This window comes from Panicum virgatum, chromosome 6N (genome assembly GCF_016808335.1).
Source record: "Panicum virgatum strain AP13 chromosome 6N, P.virgatum_v5, whole genome shotgun sequence".
NCBI classification, from domain to species: Eukaryota; Viridiplantae; Streptophyta; class Magnoliopsida; order Poales; family Poaceae; genus Panicum; species Panicum virgatum.
Window position 1 is genome coordinate 3,496,842 of NC_053150.1, and position 19,155 is coordinate 3,515,996.

General features: G+C 49.2%; 2 protein-coding genes across 5 annotated transcripts; one reads left to right on the top strand and one right to left on the bottom strand.

Annotated features, from left to right (window-relative positions):
- The first annotated feature begins 6,069 nt into the window (after positions 1–6,069).
- On the top strand, positions 6,070–11,031 carry LOC120677595 (lysine histidine transporter 1-like). Of its 3 annotated transcripts, XR_005676371.1 has the most exons (10): positions 6,070–6,225; positions 6,559–6,761; positions 6,960–7,343; positions 7,451–7,844; positions 8,121–8,226; positions 8,338–8,429; positions 8,570–8,638; positions 8,765–8,939; positions 10,045–10,287; positions 10,372–11,031. XR_005676371.1 is itself a non-coding variant. In XM_039958750.1 (8 exons), the coding sequence occupies exons 1-8, from the start codon at positions 6,190–6,192 to the stop codon at positions 10,468–10,470; spliced, it is 1,383 nt and encodes a 460-aa protein (XP_039814684.1). In that variant the 5' UTR covers positions 6,070–6,189; the 3' UTR covers positions 10,471–11,031. The 3 variants fall into 3 exon arrangements, 1 of the variants encoding a protein (XP_039814684.1); XR_005676370.1 differs by having other exon boundaries at positions 8,765–10,287; positions 10,372–10,786; XM_039958750.1 differs by lacking the exons at positions 8,765–8,939; positions 10,045–10,287.
- A 426-nt stretch (positions 11,032–11,457) lies between these two features.
- LOC120677592 (transcription factor GTE9-like) lies at positions 11,458–18,241 on the bottom strand. 2 transcript variants are annotated; one of them, XM_039958745.1, is made up of 10 exons: positions 16,363–18,241; positions 16,238–16,286; positions 16,002–16,157; positions 13,862–13,932; positions 13,688–13,727; positions 12,978–13,046; positions 12,772–12,884; positions 12,612–12,678; positions 12,408–12,550; positions 11,458–12,320 (listed from the first exon to the last, which is right to left on the bottom strand). In XM_039958745.1, exons 1-10 carry the CDS (start codon positions 17,734–17,736, stop codon positions 12,066–12,068), a joined length of 2,337 nt encoding a protein of 778 aa, XP_039814679.1. In that variant the 5' UTR covers positions 17,737–18,241; the 3' UTR covers positions 11,458–12,065. The 2 variants fall into 2 exon arrangements, with proteins under 2 accessions (XP_039814679.1, XP_039814680.1); XM_039958746.1 differs by having other exon boundaries at positions 16,002–16,159; positions 16,243–16,286; positions 16,363–18,215.
- Positions 18,242–19,155: the final 914 nt, after the last annotated feature.

Sequence of the window (19,155 nt, forward strand, 5' to 3'; positions counted from 1 at the left end):
TGTGAGTCGAATGCGCCCAAGTGGTTTGGTGAGGATATCCCCGAGCTGTCGAGCTGTGTCGACATACTCAAGTCTGATCTGTCCACCATCGATGCAATCACGGATGAAGTGATACTTGGTGTCGATGTGCTTGCTCCAGTCGTGGTGGACGGGGTTCTTTGCTAAGGCGATGGCGGACTAGTTGTCCACCATCAGGACGGGTGCCCGAGCTTCTTCTCCAGTGAGCTCTGCCAGCAGCCGCCCCAGCCAAACTCCCTGGCAATATGTTGTCGTCGCCGCAATGTACTCTGCCTCACAAGTGCTCAGTGCGACAACCTTCTGTTTCATCGATTGCCAGGAGATCGGGCACGCTCCAAGGAAGAAGAGCACACCAGTCGTGCTCCTTCGTCCATCAACATCACCCGCCATGTCGTTGTCGCTGAACCCAATTAGCTCCATCTCTCCTCTGCTCCTCCTTGGGTAGACGAGCCCGTAGTCGCGCGTCCCTGCCACATAGCTGAGCAGATACTTGACCGTGGCGAGGTGATCCTCCCGCGGCTCCGCTATGAACCGGCTCACGTACCCCACGATGAACCCAATGTCCGGCCGCGTGTGCGTGAGGTAACGCAGTGCGCCGACGATGCTCCAGTAGCTCGTGGCGTCCACTAAGGGAGCAGTGCTGTCCTTTGACAGCTTCACCTTCTCCTCCATGGGCGTCTGGCACACCCTGCACTCGCCCAATCCGCTCCGCTCCAGCAGCTTCCTCGTGTAGGCGCTCTGGCGGAGCGTGATGGCATTCCCGGTCTGCTCCACCTCAATGCCGAGGTAGTAGGTGAGCAGACCGAGGTCTGACATGCGGAACATCGACTTCATCTTCACCTTGAACACGTCGATGTCCCGCTGCTCAGCTCCGGTGACGATGAGGTCGTCGACGTACACGCCGACGATCACCAGGCCTCCCTTCGACCGCCGTGTGTAGAGGGCGTGCTCGGTGGCGCACTTGGTGAAGCCGAGCGACGCGAGGCTGGCGTCGAGCTTGATGTTCCATGCGCGCGGTGCCTGACGCGGCCCGTACAGGGCCTTGCGCAAGCGGAGCACCCTGTGCTCCTCACCGGCGATGACAAATCCCGGCGGCTGCTGCACGTACACCTCCTCGCCGAGCTCTCCGTTGAGGAATGCCGATTTCACGTCCAGGTGATGGACCTTCCAGCACCTCTCCGCCGCCAGCGCCAACAACAAGCGCACGGACTCCATGCACGCCACCGGCCTAAAGACTTCCTCGAAGTCGATGCCATCGCGCTGCACGAATCCCTTGGCAACGAGCCGCGCCTTGTGCCGCACCACCTCGCCGCGCTCGTTCCGCTTCACCTTGAACACCCACTTGAGCCCAATTGGCCGGCAACCGGCCGGTGGATCCACCAACTCTCACGTGCGGTTCTTCTCCACCGCCGCCATCTCCTCCAACATCGCCGCCCGCCAGCGTGCCTCCTGTTCTGCTGCGGCGAAGTTTGGTGGCTCCTCTGCGCTGCCCAGATGCAGCTCGAGGTCGTCCAGCACATGGGCCGCCAGCCCGGGCAGACTCCCCATGCCAATGATGTCATCCACCAGACGGAATCGGAGTGGCTCGCCGGAGTAATCGGCATCAATGTTCAGGGAGGCGCTCGGCGGAGGCGTGACGAAGCGAATCAACGAAACGGTGCTCATTGCGGCGGAGATCGGAGTCCCCTGCCCCGCTCTCGAGGGTGTCACCAGCGCCTCGCTCGAGGGTGCCCCCTGCGCCTCGCTCGAGGGTGCCCCCTGCGACTCGCTCGAGGGTGCCCCCTGTGCCGCTCTCGAGGGTGCCCCCTGCGACTCGCTCGAGGGTGCCCCCTGTGCCGCTCTCGAGGGTGTCCCCTGCGACTTCCTCGAGGGTGCTGCTTCCCCTTCGTCATGAGCCAGCTCTCCCGCATCAGAGTACACGATGTGCTCGATGGTGAAAGAGCTGCTCAGGCCGCCTAGCATCGCTTCCCCATCGCTGGACTCCCAGCCCCAGCACGCCACCTCGTCGAAGACGACATCGCGGAACACGACCACCTTGTTGCTGGCCGGGTCGTAGAGCCAATAAGCCTTGCTCCCGCGCTCGTACCCTAGGAACACCATGGGAGTGCTCCTGTCTTCTAGCTTGGCGAGGTTGGGCTTCGTCTTCTTCACGTGCCCGACGCAGCCGAATGTCCTGAGGAAGGACACGTCCGGCTTCCTCCCATGCCAGGCCTCGAATGGCGTCGTGCCCTCCAAGCTCTTGGTGGGTGCGTTGTTCAGGATGAACACCGCCGTGCTCACCGCCTCGCCCCAGAACGCTGCCAGCATCCTCTTGGCCTTGAGCATGCTCCTCGCCATGCCGACCACCATCTGATTGCTCCTCTCCATGATGTCGTTCTGCTGCGGCGAGTACGGCACCGTGAGGTGGCGTTCAACGCCCTGTCCCGCGCAGTAGAGGGCGAACTCGACCGAGGTGAACTCGCCGCCGTGATCCGTCCGCAGCACGCATAGCTTCTTCCCCGTCTCCGTCTCCACCTGCCCCTGGAACTCCTTGATCACCGCTGGCGCTTCGTCCTTGCTCGATAGCAGGTGCAGCCACATGTAGCGACTGCAGTCGTCCACCAGGAGCAGGAAATAGCGTCGTCCGCCATTAGTTGCTGGCGTGATTGGCCCGCAGAGGTCGCCGTGGACGAGCTCGAGGGTGTCGCCAGTGCGGTAGCTCGCCTTCTTGGGGAACGGCAGCCTCCTCTGCTTCCTGGCAAGGCAGCTGTCGCACAGCTCGCCGGCATGCTCGATCAGTGGCAGCCCTCGCACCATGCCTTGCCGCGCCATGATGGCTAGAGCATCGAAGCTCAAATGGCCGAAGCGCGTGCCAGCGCCACGCCGTATCGTCGCACCCTGCCGCCAAGCACACCGGGCGCGCAACGCGCAGCGCCAAGGTGTAGAGGCGATTCCTGCCGCGCTCGACCTTGGCGAGCAGCTTCCGCTCGCGGTCCCTGATCCGGAGCACGCCACCGTCGATCAGCACCTGGCAGCCTCGCTCGTCTTGCTGCCAAATGCTGACGATGTTGCTCCGGAGCTTGGGGATGTAGTACACATCCGTCAGCGCCTTGTGCTCGCCATTGTTGCACTGGAACACGACGGTGCCGCGCCCCTGGATGTCGACGCCGGAGTTGTCCCCGAACTTCATGGTGCCGACGACTCCAGTGTCGAGCTCGGAGAAGGCCGCGTGGTTCCCGGTCATGTGGTTGCTCGCGCCAGTGTCGAGGTACCACTGCTCCTCTACCTCCTCCTCCGCCCACCCGAGGTTGACCCGCGCACGCGGCTCGTCGAGCTCGACGCGCCCGCTGCGGTCCTCTGCCTCGGTGTTGATGGCGCAAACCTGCGCCATGAGCAGCGCAGGCTCTTCCTCGTCATCCTGGGTGAGGTGCGCCCGCTCCTGGCGCCGCGACACCTTGCAGTCGCAGGCCCAGTGCCCGATCTTGCCGCAATTGCGGCAACAATCCTTGTCGGCGGCACGACCTCCGCCGTCCTTGCCGGCGCCCTCCGCCGTGGCCTACCGCGCGTGCCGCCTCCGCCGCCACTGCGCAAAACAGAGGAGCCCTCCCCCTGCTTCCTCTCGCGCAGGAGCGCTGCCCACTGCTCCTCCGTGAGCAGTAGCTGGCCGCCGGCAGTCGTGCGGGCGGGGGCCTCCGCGCGGTCCTCGACCGCCTTGAGCCGCCCGGTGACTTCCTCGATCGAAAGTGTGCTCATGTCGAGCAGTGTCTCGATCGAGAGCACAATCTATGCGAATCGCGGTGGCACGAAGCGGAGATACTTCGCCACCGCTTCCTCTTCGCCGATGTCGACGCCGACCTGCGCTAGCTGGCTCACCAGAGATGTGAGCCGCAGCGCGAAGTCCTCGATGGCCTCACCATCGCGGAACGCGATAGCCTCGTACTCCCGCCGGAGCTGCTGTGCCTTCGCCTTACGCACGCGGTCGCCGCCGAGCCGCATCGTCTCCAGGCTCTCCCACTCCTCCTTGGCGGAGTCCTTGGCGCCGAGTGGGACGACGTACTGGTCTCCATGGCCGACTGGTCGTCTTCTTCGTCAGCGGTGCCCACGGTCACCGCTGCCCACAGGCGCCTCGCCTTGAGCATCACCTTCATCAGCAACACCCACTCGGCGTAGTTCATGCGAGTGAGTATGGGGTACTGCACGCCGCCGACGTCCCGCACCGTCTTCTTCACGACGTACGTCGTCTGGCGCCCACGGCCACGCACCTGAGAACGCCCGCGCCCATGCTCACGATCCAGGGAAGCCATGGCCACCAAGCTCGAACACTTAAGCTCTGAATACCACTTGTTGGCACTCCCTCACACACACAACACACTCTTGGTTGCAGGTGGAGGAAGAAGATGAGAAGAAGAAAAAGGACTCAGGAAGAGCACACGAAGTGGAGCTACTTAAGACTCTGAGCTGCAACTGCTCTCCTCTTTATAGACACACTGGTCAAAGTGAGAATTTACAAGGCATGGCTCTACAGTACAATGCAGCCATAACTATTACATGTATAGTCATCTACTGCTACCATGCTACAACTTGAAGCGGCTACTATGCACAACAGTCTTTTGCCGCCCAAGAGTAAATGGCAGGCTTGACTGAGTACAAACTAGTACTACTACTAGTCATGGAAAAAGCAAGCATGAGCATGAGTAATTATCTATCAAAGGCAAGCACACTGAGCTCCAATAGTGAGCCGTTACTATTCAGCTACGCCTCGTGCCATGGGGCAAGCATGCTGAGTTTTCTATGGCTCTATCAGAGCACAACTGGCTGGGCCTCGGCTTTTATTTCTGGCTACGTTTTGACCAGCAACTTGGTCCATTTTTACAATATAATACTACTGTAGTGTTGTCAGGAAGCTGCATAACTTATCATCCTTTCAAGCAAGATAAACAATCATAGAAGATGAAAACTCCCAAATTTCGTCAATCAAACTGTAAATTTCGTGGAAATATAATCAGTGGAGCTCTCACCATGTGTCCTGGTCCGTGTGTTCAACGTAGAAAAAGAAAAATTACTTGTTCTATAAATTACTCCCTCTTTTTTTAAAAAAATATATATAACACTCGGGACAAGCTAGGTAGTTCATTTGTTTTTTGCTAAATAACTGGTCTTAAACATTATGTATTTAAAAATGGAGGTTGTATCTGTAGACCAATCTGTAGACCAGCAGAACACTTCATTTTCACAAACGGAATAGAAAAAGGGTAACGGAGTTTCGGAGTTAGGTTAACAATGTTATCAGCGAGGGTCAAGTCAACGGTGGATACTGGATCTGATCAAACAAACGGTCGCCATCTCATCCAGCTGATGAGTTGAGCTACAAGCAACTTGAAGAAGCAAAGAAACGAGCTAAATAGGCAGGTCGCTTTCACCAGCAGGCATGTCCATGTTATGCTTCTGTCCAGTACAATGTTATCTCTGACGAAATATAATCAACGCCAACTCACAACCATACAAACTCAGCCATACACTGAACTGAACTTGTGAAAGAAATTAAAGCGAAAAGTATGCATCAGTTTCTCGAAGCTAAGTACTAGGTCCTGTTTTGTTTAGTAGCACAAGCTACTATAGACAATTTTGATAATTAATTAGAGATATTAAATAAAGTCAGTTTACGAAACTAACTACATAACTCCTGTGCTACTTCGCGAGATGAATCTAATGAGGTTTTTGACCGTACGATTAGAGAATGATTACTGTATCATTACTGTAGCCAATCAAGGTGGAACTTAGCTCATTAGATTCGTCTCGAAAAGTTACACTCATCTGTGAAATTTTTTGCTTTAGTACTCTATGCATGCAAGATTCTTTTTTATAGCGCAAGTTGCGTTAGCGAACCAATCGGGGCCTTAGATTCAAAGAGAAGAGGAGATAAATTGATCACCTGACAGCCATGGCCACTGTCACCCAGGCCATCAGATGGGGATCGGACGCCCAGCATGGAGCCACGTCGCCGAGCTGACTCCCATCCGTAGGTCGTCGTCCTCCGCAAACACATCAGCTATTCCCGAGTTCAGGACCTGCCAGGCTGTCGCCTCCCTTCACTTGCGCTCCATAAAGAAGACGACGACGACTTCTCTGCCGCCTCCGCTCGGATTCCTCGCCATTGGTGAAAGCTCAGCGGCTTCGGAGCTCCTGCCGGCCATGGAGATACAACTCGGGGACTATTCTCCGGACAAGGTGCGTCCCCCCAGCATGCTAAAAAGGCATAGCTCGCCAGCATATCTGGCTTGGATTTGGATGTCATGCATATTTTTTTTCTCTTTCGTGACCGTGCATGGTCACGTTTTTCATTAGGAAGAAGAAATTAAGGTCCGTATAGAGGAGTTTAGGAGCAAGGGTCCTAAACTCAAAGAAGCCTAGGAGTTGAATTTCGGTTGTTACAAAGCACAAAGATTTGTTGAAGAAAACAAGATCAAATAACTCGAGATTTAATTTGCTTGTCTGTGATGATCCATTGATGATGAACTCTTTTTTTTATTTTAGCAAACATTGATGATGAACTCTCTGCAGTTTGCCAGCCTCGCTCTTGCGCCCAAAGGGCGCACGGACTCGCAGGAAGGCCGCTGGAGGGCGCAGGAGGAGTCGATCGACGACTGGCTGCCGATCAACGCCAGGAGGAACGCCAAGTGGTGGTACTCCGCCTTCCACAATGTCACCGCCATGGTCGGCGCCGGCGTGCTAAGCCTCCCCTACGCCATGTCCGAGCTCGGCTGGTCAGTGCCATTACCTACCTTGTACCTTCCTCGTTACAAGAAAAAAAAAGGGCATCATCTACCTAGTTCAGCTCTTCCCTATGCAAAGTCAACGCACTATGCCATGACATGCTGATCAGTTCAGTCATCTCTGACATTGCTCATGAACACAATTTTGTTGGTTCTTTTTTTTTAATTTCTCCCGATCACGGTTCTCAGGGAGGCCGGCGTCACGGTGCTGATCCTGTCATGGATCATCACGCTGTACACGCTGTGGCAGATGGTGGAGATGCACGAGATGGTGCCGGGCAGGCGGTTCGACCGGTACCACGAGCTCGGGCAGTACGCCTTCGGCGAGAAGCTGGGCCTCTGGATCGTCGTGCCGCAGCAGCTGGTGGTGGAGGTCGGCCTCAACATCGTCTACATGGTCACCGGCGGCCAGTCCCTGCAGAAGTTCCACGCCGTCGTCTGCCACGACTGCAAGCACATCAAGCTCACCTACTTCATCATGATCTTCGCCTCCGCCCACTTCGTGCTCTCCCAGCTCCCCAACTTCCACTCCATCTCCGGCGTCTCCCTCGCTGCCGCCGTCATGTCGCTCTGGTACAGTTTCAGAAACTGCATCTCCTCCTTTTCCAGCAGCAAATTCCTGAAAGCTACAGGACTGGGTGGGTAGCTTGAAAGATAACTGATACGGGTACCCATGGCAGCTACTCGACGATCGCGTGGATCGCGTCCGCTGCCAAGGGGAAGTCGGCGGACGTGGACTACCACCTGCGGGCGACGACGATGCCGGGGAAGGCGTTCGGCTTCTTCGGGGCGCTCGGGGACGTGGCGTTCGCGTACGCGGGGCACAACGTGGTGCTGGAGATCCAGGCCACCATCCCGTCGACGCCGGACAAGCCGTCCAAGAAGCCCATGTGGAAGGGCGTCGTCGTCGCCTACGTCGTCGTCGCGGCGTGCTACTTCCCGGCCTCGCTCGTCGGGTACTGGGCGTTCGGCAACGAAGTCCATGACAACATCCTCATCTCCCTCGAGAAACCAAGGTGGCTCATCGCCATCGCCAACATGATGGTCGTCGTCCATCTCCTTGGTGGTTACCAGGTACACAAACATGTCTTCAGACATCACGGTGGTTTGTGTAAATGAACGAAATGTTTGAACATAAGTGAATTGTCCACCTCTTCCTATCGGTTTAAGCTTTTGGGTTGAACTGGTCAGTATGGGGGAGTGTTTTCGACGGAAGTGTGGGGAAGTGTTGGAACATAAGTGAATTGTCTACCTCTCCCATCAGTTTAAGGTTTTGGATTGAACTGCCTGGTGCATACAACTCAATAATGAGAGATGCTGGCATCTGATGCATTGAGTGATGATTCGCAGATTTATGCGATGCCGGTGTTCGACATGATAGAGACAGTGCTGGTGAGGAAGTTTTGGTTCCCTCCAGGCCTGATGCTGCGTCTGATTGCCCGGACTTCCTACGTTGGTAATGCCCATGCTAAACTGATGAGCTCTTCAGTCTAATCTGCTCTGAAGGCCGGCTTTCCAATCATGCTGGACACACACAAAGACTGATGATGAGATGCAACCTGTGCAGCGTTCACGATGTTTGTGGCCATCACCTTCCCCTTCTTCAGTGAATTGCTCAGTTTCTTCGGTGGATTCGCCTTCGCACCGACCACTTACTTCGTAAGCTCCTAGATCAGTTCAGGCATTTGCACATTTTGTTTCTGCTAAATTAGCTTCTAGAGATGACTATTGTTCCTTCAGATGTAGAATCGAGTCCAGAATTTTAATCGTAGCTGACAAAATTTACTTGTTTCTGCCAGCTTCCCTGCATCATGTGGCTCACAATCTACAAGCCTAAAAGGTTCAGCCTCTCATGGTTCACCAACTGGGTAAGATTGAACTAGCCATACTTTTTTTTCCTCTTCAACAAAATGCTTACGTTTAAGCTTTCCGTTTTCCTTTTTCTTCTTTCTGAACGCAAACATCTTTTCCTGTGTCTTCTATTTGTTCTTCAGGCGTGTATTGTTATTGGAGTGCTGCTGATGGTACTATCACCAATTGGAGGACTCCGGCAGATCATTGTGAAAATCGAGACACACCAATTCCAATTTTATCAAGACTACCCCCAGCAATGATAAATTCAGCACAAACCCCTGATTTAAACCATGAGCTTTGCTACGTTACAATGAAGTAATTGAGGATCGCTCATTTAGTTAGATCTAGACGGATGTCATCACATATTACCTCGTAGATGGTATAGGACAAATATGCATTTATATATTTTTATTATTTTTGGGAATAGAAAAAAAAATATGTCAGTATCTTGCAATTAGATCTTTTAAGCAAAAAATAGAAAGATTGCAATTGGCCATATCTAATGTGTTGACGTTATGGCGTACAAACATGTCTAGCTTTTTTTAAACATGAGGGATCTCTACGTCTCTACATAATGCGCACCTCACATTTATTGAATTTTTTTTAACATTGATGATTGATTCAGTCCTCGACTTCATGCAAATACTTCAACTTGTTTGTGTATTTATTTGAGAATTTGAATGCCGTGATACTTAGACTTATATTTTTTGATTCATTCTTGAACCATTATAGCCCTACAATAATTATACTCGAATTTTCAATGTGTGTGTGTGTGTGTTGTCTATTTTTTGTGGCAGTATGGCGAATTCCATCTAGCAACCTTTGCAAATGTTTAAAATATTTTTCAAATGGATGAAATCAAGACTGTTTGTAATATTAGTCCACAACATAGTTGATTTTCAAATATTTTCAAGAAGATTCTTTTTCTATCAAATATTGCAGAAGGTTGTCTAAGAGGTTGTACAAACACAACATAACCACAAACACAACATAACCAAGTTCAGACTTCAGAGTGATGGTTTTGCGGGAATTGACTGCAATTCACAGCACACTACATACTGTTATTATGTCAGTCATGTCGTCCCTTTTACGGATGGTCATTTTATTTGTTTATTTCACATAGAGTAGGTGAATCTGACATTTTAAAGCCTTTTTAACCGCACTCATTTATCTAGGAACTGACGGTTTCTTTTTTTTAACATTTGAACTACTTGACCTGTAAATACAGAGGCATGATTATCCGTCCATTATTATTTGTTACGCAATACCCATGTGTATTTAATTTATCCTTTTTGATGAAATGCTTTATCAAACTGTAACTTGTGCTGAAATAATGCCAGAGAAAAATTAAACGCTATGTAAATTAGGTAGGTAGGCCTGTCTGTCGGTCGCCTGAACTATTCCATCTGTACTCATGCAGCAAGTCAAGTCGCCGTGGAGCAAGACTTGTCTGCAGTGCAGCCTGCCGGAAGTATCCTCGCAAATCCACTTGACGACCAAACTACCTGTCATCCTGTCACTATTAGTTTCATCCAGCTGAATTATATTCTTGTCGCCGAATTTTCTCTTGTTTCTGCCAGCTTCCCTGCATCATGTGGCTCACAATCTACAAGCCCAAAACGCCAAAAACCTGTGTTCCAGCGTCTCCTGGTTTAAAAACTGGGTAAGAAGTAGAAGACTGTCTTCAACACAATGCCTCTTGCTTAACTAGTCCTCTCATTTTCACTGTGTTTTCCATGCTCTTCAGATCTGCATCGTTCTTGGGGTGCTGCTGATGGTACTGTCACCGATTGGAGGACTTCGGAAGATTATTTTAAAAGCAAAGACATACAAATTCTACCAGTAAATATGACCAACTCAACATAAACCGTATCCCCAGTTTAAGACATTCAACAAACGTTCGAAATGCCTCAAGTTTTGAATGAAACTCCCCTTTTTCGGCATGATCAAACTCACATTAGGCAATGCAATTGGTGCTACATCTGCACCTTACTGAGTTTTTGTTGCACCAAAAGGTATGGGAATGTCATGGATTCAAAATTAAAAGCTTGTTCCAGAAGTTCATGGTGATGGTTAAACAAGAGTTTATTTTTAGTCACCATATACTGTATACATATAGATGCTTTGTTTATGTTCTTGGGCAAAGTTATTTTACTTGTGCTTGTGCATAAGGGAGAATGAGTGGCAGTGGCTTGTATGTCTTGCTTGGTTTTGATTTGGAGTTTGATAAGGTGCTCTGTACTTGTAGCTTTGGAATAGTGGCTACTCTGATAGTGCGTCATGTATCTCTGAAGCTTGCTCTGAGCTCTCTGAAGCTCTCTGATAGTGTTTCCTGTATCTGTGGCTCTGAAATAGTGACTTGAGAAATAATGTTGGGAATCGAGGGACTCGTGGATTGACTTTTACAGACTCATTTTCTTCAGACAGTAAAATCTTTATTTTCTTGCGTTCTTCAAAGTAAGCTCTTCTTTAACAAATGATCAAATATACTGTAGCATGCTTCTAAATACCAAGAGCGGAGGATCAGGAGTGATTACTTCTTTCTATGAATTTCACCTAGTTAGATTTAATTATTTGCAAAGTAGACCATGAAGGTGAAAAATCAGAGTATAAAGAAAATGATTAAAGCCAACTGCACACCTTACTACACAATTATCTACTTACCATATTCACTTGACAATCCTGCATATTTCTACACTAATGCCAGCAGACAAAAATGGCATCAGGAACTATACATGTCTCCTACGACAGTACCATAACACAACTGGTTAACATCACTTCTAAAGTATCTTGTACCTACATGACAAGCTACATCTCAAAACTCATGTCAAAATAGCAACAGGATCCCAGAGCAATATGTATAGCAGTATCTCATGAGAACTAGTACTCAAAAAGATAAGAGTTATCAATGACGAACAGGCACTGCATAAATTGAAGACAGTGTTTTCCATCTATCAGCCTAACTTTTGTACAGTTTCTGATATTACATTCACAACAGGAAAATGGCTCTAAAACTAACCCTCAAAAATGGCTCCATACATAAGGTGTTCAAGAGCCAAGAACCATCACTCCCTGTGCTTTCCCTTGATCCTTTCCCCTTTTTCATCCTCTTTTATGGCCTCATCATATATCCAATAAAATCACCAAACCATTCCGTGGTTATGGAAAGTAGAGATATTCTCAAACGAAATGATAAGCACGCTCCTTGCAACTGCTCACATGCACCACAATGCGGCTTCCAACACATTTGTGGCTAGCTAAATTTGCCAAAAATTGGCTCCAAAACTTGGGCAGTTACAAAAGTGAATACAGGACCTGGTTTTCATGAGACTCAATCTTTCATCAGGCCACTTTGTATATCAAAGATATCAAAAGAACAGCTATGCAGATTAGTCATGCCACCAGGCCTCCTGTAAAGTATCAAAAATGGTCCAGAAGCATTTAATCTATTTCACCCTCTTCAACATCAACCACAGGTTCATCTGTGAAATCACCCTCCTCATCATCTTCATCATTTTTCATATATAATCCAAGCTTTTCTAGGGCGTTGCCTCCCAGTGGATACCGGAGAGCGCCTGGTGCATCAGTTGGAATTTCACCAACCGAGTTGGGTATCTGTTCACCCGGAACACTTCCAAGCATTTCAAGATCTTTCAGAAAGAGGCTCCCTTCATTGATGTCGACAGTTTTCTCCATCTGCAAACCAACAGTAGTTACACTTCATATATATGGTAACAGCAGAGTAGGATAATGTAGGTGGTAAACATATATAGCAGATATTACCTCTTGCAAAGCTTTACGAGCTGCTTCTCTCTCAAGCTCCCTTTGCCGCTTAGCTTCTGCAGCAGCCTCAGCAGCTGCTGCTGCTTCAGCCTTCTTGCGAGCATCCTCTGCAGCTTTAGCCTCAGCTTGCAACCGGGTTCTCTCTGTAATAGAAATGATGTCACACAGCTGCCACGAACTTAAAAGGATTTTATTGCATCTCACCTTCTCTTTGTAATCTCTCAAGCTCCTCCCTCTCACGCCGAAGCTTCTCAGGATCCTTTTTTGTAACCTTGATATTAACAGTCAGGTAAGCTTACAGAGAATAACACCAACCAAGCCCAGACAACAATGCCCTCAACAAACCGTTTTCACATACACACACCTGGTCAAGGGCCTTTTCATGAGCCTTGAGAATCGTATCAGCAAAGCGGCTTCTCAGAAGGGCAGCTCGGATTTGCTTTTCAGGGGAGACCTGCTTCTCAGACACATTTTCCCCTAAAATTTCCATATATAGACCTGTAAGGCAACCCATTTTTCTACCATAGAAGTTTTGGGTATTCACAGGCCATCATGAAAACTCATGCTTACCCTCACCATCAGCAGTGACAGATATAGGGTCTGTACTTTGCTCTGGTAGATTTAATGTGTTTAGTGAACCTGAAAACAGAATTAGAGAGTGTAAGATACAAGCAGCTATTATGGGGTTGCAAAGTTCAGCAAATGCTATCTACAAGCAGCATTTAGATGTGCAGTATCACTTGTCCTTTCTTTTCCACAAAACAAGCTGATGATATATAGAAGTTTTATAGAAAAATTGCAGTATAACGGTTCAAGGGGAATAAGGGATGATCCCAGCCAAAAAACGTGTCCAATTATTGAATTCTGAAGATCACATGCCATAATTGACCCTATGAAATAAACTCTGGATCTGCCATGCTAACAAATTGCTATTTGGCAGATTAAAACAAATAAAATTTGGATGGGCAGTTCAACCTTGGTTTGGATTATTTTAGGTCAAGTGTAGCTCATATCATTATCTAGGTCTAAAGCTATATGGTTTGATCCATCAGCTCAAGCAAAGATAGCAACTGCAAAACATAGCATGTGCCAATAGTCTCATCCAGATGAATATGTGTACAATACTTGTAAAAGGCATGGACTTTGGGCTTGAATGTCATTGCATCATTACTCTGGTTAATTTTGGGTTGGGTTCCATGAGGATACAATAGTAGACAGGAAATATGAGGTCTTGGTTGGCATTCAAAATACTGACAGGCAAATAAAGTGAAACTTCTTACCCTTTTCCTGATCCAAGTTATCCACAGGTAGAACATTTTCCTGTATACCAAAAAAAGGAGAGAACCATTGAGATACGTCTCATTAAACATCCTTTGCATCAACGGAAAGAAATTAGTTTGGTTGTGGCTTATACAATTGCAAAAACATTCAGATAAATAGGTGTGTATAAGAACCTTTAACCCGCTGTTTTGCGGAAGAGCTTTGGCATCTGTATCACTTCCAGATGAGCTACTTGAATCAGAGTCTTGAGAGGTAAAAACAGAAATATCATCAGTGTGTTGGACATGACAACCTAGACAAGCTAAGAACAGAATAAAGAGAAACAGTATGCTGCAGGAGATGTCAACAGTTTCTCCCCATTCTTATTCTACTACCAAATAGTAGGCAAGACTGTAATAGGAAGTATACATCCAAGTTATATGTTTCACATTTTTCAGGCTTGGCTCCAAGACATTCTTTTAAATTGCAGTTGGTTGACCAAATAGAATCTAAACTTTTAGATTTGTAACTTAAATGGAACTACATCATCTAATTATAATATACCCCCATCAAAATCATGCTATTTACAGATAAAATGCCACTTTTCAAAGACGAACACTAAGGAACTGATAATTAATTGTAAAGCTTACAGGAGACTCTTTTAAAAGCACACTGTTTTTTTTTCAAATGTATAATTTACTTAAGTTTCAACAAGGTTTCATCTTTCTGAATTACAGCCAAAGGATTTCCCAGAATTGCTATAGTAGCATACACAGTCAGTCCGGAAACGCAAAAGGATAATCTTGATTGATCAGCTACCTTTCTACAAATGATTCATGAGCATGTATCAATTTGAAGCTAGATCCTATTATTCAGTGAAATACTTGGTGAGAACTTTTCTTCATGGAAGTCAGCATAATTGGTCCATTCATAGTACAAAAGGTGCTAAAAACAAGGCCTCTCTATGAAATTACTGCTGTCACGAATGGGTATGCAGGTGAGAAGTAGGATAGACCATCAAAAAGAAGCACACCGGGTTTCTATTATCTTATATCCCTGGACTTAAGGTGAAAAGTGCACAATACTATAAAAGATGCAGACTATACAAGAAATTGAAGCATGATCATTTTGGCTTATTGTTTTACATTCCATCGAACTGGTGAGCATGATATAACTTCCTTATGGAGCAAGTACAATAGATCCTTCACTGAGCTCAACTGCTAACAACACAAACACACAAGCATAATGGTTCTTTTTGTGGGCATGCTAATAAAGTCCAAAAGCTAGCATGGGATTACTACCAGTAACATGTAGCACATACGGAATACTATAGTACGGAACTCCAGAAGTGTCCACAGCCAGTGTGAATTCAATATATCAAAGATCAATCCCTCCCTTTCTCAACTATGATTGCTTAGTTAATGAGCTTTAATGATGAGACCATCAATACGATCACCAATTGCATCGTGCAACATGCAAATAAAACGTGGGCGGAAAGCTAACAGCAATTTGTGACAAAAACACTTTGCTGGTTCCAGTATCCATGGTTTTAAAGGCGTCGCCTAGGCGTCGCCTAGGCGACGCCTAGGCGTCCGGGCGGAAAAAAAGTCTGGGCGTCCGCCGCCGCCTTGCCAAAATCAAGGAGAAATAGCCAGGGATGAATGGAGGAAGAGGAGAAGAACAGGAGGGGAGCAGCAGGTCAAGAAGCGGCTGCCTCACCATCTCTTGGCAGCTCGGTCGGCGGTGACTAGTGCAGAGAGGTGCGGACCTCCTTCTGGTGAGCGGCGGCGGCGGCTGGTTTGGAAGGGGACCGGCGGCGGCGGCGGCGGTCGATTCAGAAGGGGGGAGTGGCAGCAGGGACCCATCCAAGGGCCAGGTAAGAGGGGGAAGAGGCAGATGCTTGGAGGAAGGCGAGAGATTGGAGCGGCGGCGCAGCTGCTGCGAGAGAGATGCGAGAAAGAGCGACAGGAAGAGCTGCGAGAGAGAGCGGCGGCGCTGCTGCTGCTGCTGCGAAGAGGGCGCAGAGGGGTTGAGGGTGGTTGCTACCTGGGCCTGGGCTGCCTAAGGAGGGGTAAGATATGGGCCTCTTCGTGGGCTAGGCCAGTCTCCTCCTTTCCCTTCTTTCCTTTTTCTTTTTCCTCTTTCTTCTATCCTTCCTGCTGTTTCTGGACAGTCATAAGGCGTCGCCTTGCCTCGCCTAGGCGCCGCCTAGACTTCGCCTAGGCGTCCGGAAGGTGGGTGAACGCCGCAACTCGCCTTACCGCCTTAAGAACTATGCCAGTATCATAGTAGTCAGAAAGGGAAATTTAGGATATAACTTGTGAAATTGCATACCACTAGAGGATGATTCTGAGTCACTACTTGAGCTGCTAGATGTACTATGCTTGCTGCTTCTATCTGCTGTTTCAACTTCAAATACCACAGGAGGAAGTGTCGAAACTGGAAGGTCATTCTCCCCAATGTCAACATAATCATCAATGAGCTCATTGCCTGTTGACATGCATATAAAACTTTTTAACTTACATGAACAATCAGTATCATAGATGAGCAAAGGATGAGTAGAAATAGACCTTCTTCGTGACATACTGATGGATTAATGAGCTCATACTGACTTCGGGACTGTTTAACAGAACATAAAACAATCATTTACCAAATTAACCAATGAAATAGCAATCTCTAATACCACAGTACCCACCTCAACCTCATGAAGGTCCTCTTCTGTAAGGTTTTTTGACGGATTAACCCTGTCATAGTCATCAAGTAGCTTCTGTAGTTCAAAAAGCGTATCATCACCAAGGGTATCCATATCAAGCTCTAATTCCTCTTCATCAGCATCGCAATCATCAGCGTGACTCCTTATGAACTCAACAACATGATCTGGAATCAATGCACCGTATGATTGTAACCTTGCACTTAAATCATATTTTTGCTCACTCGTCATTATTCTTTTTCCAGTTGGAACAACAGCCTCTACCAATGGAGCATCTTGTAGCACAGGAGAGGAAACCAAAGGAGAGGTTTTCCTCTTCTTTGGTTGCAAAACTGGATTGTCCACCAAATCTTCTTCACCAAAGATGTCTTGCTTGGGTGCGCTTTTCTTGGAGGATTTTTTCTTGATGGGGTCTTCTTTCGCAATGGTATCTTTTTTAGTTGAATTCTTTTTTGCAGGCTCTCTCACAGGAGGTTTCTCATCTGGTTGAGGTGGCTTCTCGTCAGGTCGAGGAAGCTTCTTTTCAATAAGCCTCCATCGAGTTTCAAAGATCTTGCTCAGAGTTTTGGCCATCACATGGACATCATTATTGACTGGATTGTAATTCATAGCATTGCTGAAAGTAAGCCTCACATCTGCAGCAAATTCCAGAGGTGTAGGATACCTGCCTGCATTCATCTTTTTCTGGATCGTACCCAAATCCATGGGCTGCTTGACTATATCAAAATAATCAGGGATGTTCAGCTTTACAATGTCAACTGGGGCAAGAAACGGGTTTGCCCAGACATGGGCCATAAGTGACTTGAGAAGGTTGGCACATTGCTTAAACGATGGTGTGTAGTTAGCCGAGCTGGCAACAGGTGGGGCCACGGCCACTGGTGGCGGCACTCCCCTGTCCACGGCCACTTTTGGCGGCACTCCCCTGTCTGACTGCACTGAATTGCTTCGCTTGAGCTTTTCAACCTTTTTCTTGGGGTGCAAATCACCACCACCTCCGGGCTCCGACACCGCCGCACCATTCATGCTGACCGCAGGCCCTCTTGGGAACAGCCTATTCTGAAGGGCCTTCACCTGCGTAAGCTCGTCCCGGAGCCTCATCTCAAGGTCCTTCCTATTCAGAGCTGTCATCCTAGGCAGCAAGAACACCTCCCGGCGCACATTGAACCCCGAGGCCCCTTCCCCCTCCGCCGAATTCACGCTGGTGCATTTCCTCTTGGGCAGTGCGCAGGAGCTCCCCGAGTCGATCCTCGCCGGGCTCCCGAGCCCCTTTGACTCCCCCACCGTCTCCACCCCATGCCGGTAGTCCGGCACAAAGCCGAGCGGGTGCCCCATGGAGAACCTATGCGTCTTCCCCATCATTGCTGGCACGGAGACACGCAGCGCCACCTCCCCGCGGCACCAATGCGCCTCCTTTGCCGCGGAATTCCACCGCAATTCCGGAAAACCTAACCCTAACCCTCCTGAAGCGAGAGGGCTAGCTTATTCCGCGGTCGCCTGGGGAGCAGGAGGCCGACCGCAAGAACCCTCGATTCGAGGGGCGAGCAGCTCGATTGGGCGCTCCCGCGGCGAGGGGGATCGAGCGAACTCACCGGGCACCGCCGCCGCCGCCGCCCCCCGCCGAAACACCAGCCGGCGGCGCCGCCGCGAGATCTCGAGGCCTTCCGCAGGCACCGGCGCCGGCGCCGCCGTCCGCGGCGCGAACCCCTGGGGTCCTTTCCTCCTCCTCGAGCGGCGGCGCGCGGCGCGGGAGCGGAGGCGGCGACGGGGGGGAGGCGAGGAGGCGGCTGGAGACTAGGGGTTTCTCTCTCCTCCGCCTCTCTCTCTCTCTCTCCTCTCGCGGCTTCTCTCTCTTCGCTGCCTCGCTGTTGCGCCGCTCGGCGAGCCTTTGGGGCTTTTGTCAGGCTCGAATCGCGGAGGCGGGCCCCGCCTGTAAGCGGCGGAGGGGGGGACGTGCCTGTGACTCTTCTGTGGGCCCCCCCCGGGGTGCAGGCCCCGCCGTGCAGGGAGCGCGACGCGGCGGGCGTGACCGGCTGGGACTCGGGCCGGGAGATCGGGGCCGTTGGGTTTTTGGAACGGACGGCGATGGCCGCGGTTGCGTGTCCGAAAGGGCTAGTGCCTCATTCATCATTTGGGAGGAGCACGTGCGGATTCTAACACAACAGTTAGGTTTCAGTTGGGGAAAAAAGAAAGATGCACTAGTTCAAGAGAATCAGCGGCAGATTGGGGATTTATTGGCATCCACTAGTACTTTTCTATATTTTTCTATAAACTCCAGTTCATTGCCTCTAACTCCATATGGTCGATCCACCACTACAGACGCCATGAGAGAGGGGCATTCTTCCCCACCAGCAGCTGGGGCCGGGCAGGGCAGGGGCAACTGCCCCACTGTGCGGTATTGGGAGCTCCGCCTCTGCTCATATTGTCACATACTTCTTCCCACCATAAATTTAAGTTAACCTATATTTATTATTAGCAAAAATATTTTTTTTAACTGTGAACATCTAAATATTACATAGATTGAAAAAACAAGAATGGTATTGCTAACTTTATTATAAAAATACTTAATAATATATATCTATTTTAGCTTAAGATTATATATTTTTATGAATATTGCTAATCAATGCATTAACAAGCTTATATTTGCGATAGGAGGAAGTAGATAAATCATAGGTTAAACACATGGTAAAGTAAAGGGTGACTTGGATTTTGCCCAATAAATAACACTAGCTAAGAAAATAATTATGGATACTATCCCAAGGCACAAGATCTGTGCTTCTA

Bases quoted from the DNA above. Each gene is read 5' to 3' on its own strand.
- LOC120677595 (XM_039958750.1), top strand. From the start codon at position 6,190: ATGGAGATACAACTCGGGGACTATTCTCCGGACAAG. The intron at 7,344-7,450 runs GTACAGTTTCAG...TACCCATGGCAG, and splicing joins GCCGCCGTCATGTCGCTCTG to CTACTCGACGATCGCGTGGA. The intron at 8,430-8,569 runs GTAAGCTCCTAG...TGTTTCTGCCAG, and splicing joins TCGCACCGACCACTTACTTC to CTTCCCTGCATCATGTGGCT.
- LOC120677592 (XM_039958745.1), bottom strand. From the start codon at position 17,736: ATGATGGGGAAGACGCATAGGTTCTCCATGGGGCACCCGCTCGGCTTT. The intron at 16,287-16,362 runs GTGGGTACTGTG...TCTGTTAAACAG, and splicing joins AGGACCTTCATGAGGTTGAG to TCCCGAAGTCAGTATGAGCT. The intron at 12,321-12,407 runs GTAATATCTGCT...GTTGGTTTGCAG, and splicing joins CTCGTAAAGCTTTGCAAGAG to ATGGAGAAAACTGTCGACAT.